Source organism: Teleopsis dalmanni, chromosome 2 (assembly GCF_002237135.1).
Source record: "Teleopsis dalmanni isolate 2A chromosome 2, ASM223713v2, whole genome shotgun sequence".
In the NCBI taxonomy this organism is placed as follows: domain Eukaryota; kingdom Metazoa; phylum Arthropoda; class Insecta; order Diptera; family Diopsidae; genus Teleopsis; species Teleopsis dalmanni.
The window spans coordinates 222,795,322-222,799,910 of record NC_051847.1 but is presented as its reverse complement, the minus strand read 5'-3'; the positions used below and the strand labels follow the sequence as shown (position 1 = coordinate 222,799,910).

Genomic DNA, 4,589 nt, shown 5'->3' with positions numbered 1-4,589 from the left:
GGAGCAAAAGCATTTCATTGCCCAAAATAGTTTCTTCCACAAAATGGTTTTGTTTTCCAATAATCTTGTTACATTGTATGTCTAGAATCCATCTATTGTAATTTGATCTTATTGATCCATTATCCATTATTATTTAGCTTGTCAAATATATATTCAAAGGAATTTGTTTATATATCTAGTAAAAAAACATTAAAAGCTAGATTTATGGATATATAATTGTGAACAACATCTGTTCATATAGAAAATCTCATATTTAAGTGAATAAATGTTTATGTCATTACAGTCAACGGCAAAGAGAATATATAGATGTGCCTTTACCCAAATCGATTGTTAAAAACAACTTAGCTCGTTGCAGTTCTTTAGAGCAAGACACCTCGCCAGCTCCTTTTGTGCTGAACTACAACAGCTGTCAGCCAGTAAATAATCTGTAAGTTCTTCTTTAAATGAAATCGTTATTTTAAAAAATCACAAAATATTTCTAAATCACATTACAGCGTTGCGAACAGTCCTTATGAGAGTTCTATGTTCTCATTACACTCAAATGGGCAAGACTCTGGTGTGGACTTTTTAAGTAGTAGAGAATTATACGAAACCTCGCCGGACTCATTACAATATGTAAGTGCCAATAACGGACAACGCCTGAATGGCAACGGATTGTTATGTCCGAAACATGCCAAAGCACATTTGGAAGGAAAAATGAATAATGCAGATGTACAGAATGTGATTACCATGACCGGTAATGTGACTATACCAGAAGAGTGCACGTAAGCTTTATTTTAAATCTATCTAAATGTATATTATAATGAGTTGTGTTCTATTTTCACAAATTTCAGAGAAAATTACGAAGAAAACGATGTGCCACTAACTGCTTCAAATTGTCGTAGTTCGATGCTAAATCTGTGTGATCACCATAGACTTAAAGAACAAGACTATCAGAGCACGAATTTTGAACGTCGTAATGCTTGCGTAAGGCACTCCTTTTCAGGTGTTAGAGATGACCTAGTGCAGAACTCGCCGCAAGTGTCACTTAGACCACGTGGACATACACTGCGAAATTCGATGAACGATTTGGAAGAGCGATTGCAAAATCTCGAGCAATCTTTCAGACGGCCAATTGAATTTGGCAAATCTCATTCAATTTATTAGCTAGTGATTTTAGAACTATAAGAACCACTTATCCGTTGTGAAGTGGAAAGAAGCTTTTTCATAGTGAAATTGATGTAACTTTCGTGCAATATGGAAACATTTTAGTAACGTTTTCTAGCTTTACTATTAGTTTTTTATGTTAATTGTACCTGCCAAAAATTTAAAAAAATTGATGTTAAACGCATGTAGCTTTAAGTCAGTAGAACAAGTATTCGAAAGAAACTATGTCAATTGAATTAAAATTAAAAATATATGTAAATTTATTTTAGAGACTTTATATTTACATAATAAATCATTTTTTTATAAATTTAAACAGTATTTGGAATCAACTTCAAACGGTTTCTTTATTCTCTTAAAGCATCCCAACGATACTTGTCAGCTAAAAGTATTGCTTGATTTTCTTCAAAGCCAGGAGTCACCTTTTTAACATTTTCCCACCATTTCATGACATTTTCATATTTGCTGAAGTCGAACTCAGCATTAGCGAAAGTGGAAACTGTAGCTACCAAGGCAATGTCTGCTACGGTAAATGTATCACCAGCCACATACAATTGATCCTCAAGAAATGTATTCAAGAACTCAAAAGCTGTTTCAATATTCTTGTAAAGAGCAGGATCACCCTTGGATTTCTTAGCTAATTGCGGATAATAATAGTCTCCCAAGGCCTTGTATAAAGTGCCCATATCGAAGTATAAACGTTGATTTATCAAAGCACGCTTTTTAGGGTCTTTTGGGTACAATGAGTCATCCTTGCCATATTGCTCGATTAGGTAAGTCATAATGGCACGTGATTCCCACAAAACGAAGCCATTATCAACAATTGTTGGTACCATATGTTGCGGATTAATTTTCATGAATTCAGCATGCTTCAGATGCTCGCCCGCTAACAATTTTAATGGAATTCTATTGAGTTTCACACCCACAGCTGCAGCAGTCATTATGACAGCACGATTTGGAACCGATTGAGGAAAGCAATAAAAGTCCATTTCTAATGTAAAAAGTGATTAAGGTAAGAAAATATAACATTTTAATTTAATATATTAAAGTTATGCTAAAAAAATAGTCATAAAGTACATATTAACTAAAACAAAATATAAAATGTAAGTTCCAAATATGCACTTACTTTTTAATTTCTTGTATATAAGAAAAATACCTAAATATTTCAAATATCTTTAGTTAACGTTTGATTTGTTCCACAAAAGCGTTTACACAACAGGAACTTAACGCAATCGAACCACAAATGCAACTAATCTAAAAGTCTCAAGTGTCGTAGAGATAAGGAATGCTCTGAAATCGTTCGCACTAATAAATAATCTTCACTATCAAAGCAATAAAATTACTAATCGTGTAATTACGAAGAGAACTGGCAAGTGTTTTATCTGAACTATTTTCTCTTTATAGTTACAATAGATCAATTCATGTTAATCATGAATGTACTTCAAGATCTCTCCGATTTCAATTTGTTCAAACTAATGGAGGTACGACGACATGCGAGTAAATGAGTACAAAATATATACTAAGGAGAGTTCATACAAAAATTATTTCTGGAACTTGAAATCTACATGGAAGTACATATTTATGATAATGTAATTTGTTTATGATTTTTGCTTAATAGTTTAGATACTGCTATCAAATAAGTTTAAGAGTACAAAGACCTGTTGTACAGCGATTAGAAAAAAAGGCTTATATTAGTTTTGAGTATAAGGAAATGTATGATAGTTTATCATATCTAAAAGATATATAAACTTTATAAGATAATCTATTTTAAGCATTATAACTTGCCGGTTCTTAAAATTATTACTAATAGCACTTCAAGTTATTTATTGGTACTTTTCGTTACTATATATTACAGAATAATGAGAAATAATGAGTTTATTGTACTTGCCTTTATAAATCTTGTTTTTCTCATATATCTCAAACTTCTTTATTTCTTGTCACACACATCGAAGAACATTTCCTTCTGCTTTACCGTACCATTTAGTGGTCTCAAATGAACGACTATGGCGTGCAACTAAGCAACAGCCCCTCGAGAAAATTCGACAACGGAAATATAGGTCGATTGGACACACGTTACGCAAAAGCACAAACGACGTAGCACATGCAGCACTAAACTGGAATTGGCAAGGTAGTAGAACCCGATGACGACTACGCAATTCTTGGCGTAGTACCATAAACAATGAAACAAATAAATCAAGAGGTGAACTGAGATATATCACTCGAAATAGGCAAAATTAAAAAACTTTTGTGTGAACTCTTTGTGAATAAGCTAAGTTTATACAATCAAATATTGTACAGAACATACCACAATAATTATCGTACCATTAGATACTCGTAACATTTTTCTATGTTTAAATAAATTCATTTTAATATAATATAAAATAATATTCATTTTAATATAATTTTCTATTTATATTTATTTATAATACTATAATTGAGCACAGTTTTAATTAAATAAAACACATAAGCATTCAGATAACAATAACTTATTTGAATATTTCTTATTATTTTTTCAAATCCTCATAACGTTTCTTCGAGGATAAACATGCTTCCCAATTTTCTTCAAAACCGGGCACTATTTTCTTTGCATTTTCCCACCATTTATTGACATTGTCATATTGACTGAAATCAAAACCAGCCACAGCAAAAGTGGTGACTGTTGCCACCAAGGCTATATCTGCCACAGTTAACTTATTACCGGCAATATAAGTCTGACCATCCAAGAAAGTGTTTAGGAACTCAAATGCTTTCTCCATCATTTTGTATTTTTCTGGATCTGCTGGTGCCTTAAACTTAATTTGTGGATAATAATAATCTGCAAAACTCTTGTATAAAGTGCCCATGTCAAAGTACAAACGTTGATTCACCACAGCCTGTTGTTGAGGATCCTTAGGAAACAAGGAGTCATCTTTGCCATATTTTTCAATTAAATAAGTCATAATGGCACGTGATTCCCACAAAGCGAAACCATTATCTACTAAAGTTGGAATGGTATGCTGTGGATTCAGTTTTAAATATTCTGGTTTCAAGTGCTCGCCATTTGGCAGACTGATTAATTTTGGATTTAGTTGGACGCCAATGGCTTTTGCAGTCATCATAACAGCACGGCAGGGTGCAGAGTGTGGCATAGAATAGAAATCCATTATTTATTGATATTATTTGAACTGAAAAATTAATAAAATATTGTTTAGAATATAAAATTTTATTAACAACAATTTTGGATTAAGTAATTCCATATAAATACTGCAATATTATTTTATATTATTTCTTACTTACTTTAATTAATTATTACTTACTTATAAGTGTAAATGTACTAAATAATTTTTATTATTAATTATTTTTAAAATTTTTTTAATTTTATATTATTAATTATTTTTAAAATATTAGTGTTGCTGTTAAGCTAGACTTACTTTGTATAGGGACAAAGAAGCTTTATTAAATTTTTA

The 4,589-nt window shown here is 31.5% G+C and overlaps 3 protein-coding genes across 3 annotated transcripts in view; 1 reads left to right on the top strand and 2 right to left on the bottom strand.

Annotated features, from left to right (window-relative positions):
• The window catches only part of LOC119676814 (GATA zinc finger domain-containing protein 10-like), a 148,619-nt gene that overhangs the window by 9,954 nt on the left and 134,076 nt on the right, over window positions 1-4,589 (top strand). The window lies entirely within an intron of this gene.
• LOC119682753 (glutathione S-transferase 1-1-like) lies at window positions 1,410-2,389 on the bottom strand (the record flags this gene model as incomplete). Its single annotated transcript, XM_038096256.1, is given in 2 exon segments — window positions 1,410-2,134; window positions 2,270-2,389. A coding segment is annotated over 1 exon segment (642 nt). The 5' UTR covers window positions 2,133-2,134; window positions 2,270-2,389.
• Window positions 3,588-4,313, bottom strand: LOC119682754 (glutathione S-transferase 1-1-like). The gene has a single exon (XM_038096257.1). It carries the CDS (start codon window positions 4,284-4,286, stop codon window positions 3,648-3,650), a length of 639 nt encoding a protein of 212 aa, XP_037952185.1. The 5' UTR covers window positions 4,287-4,313; the 3' UTR covers window positions 3,588-3,647.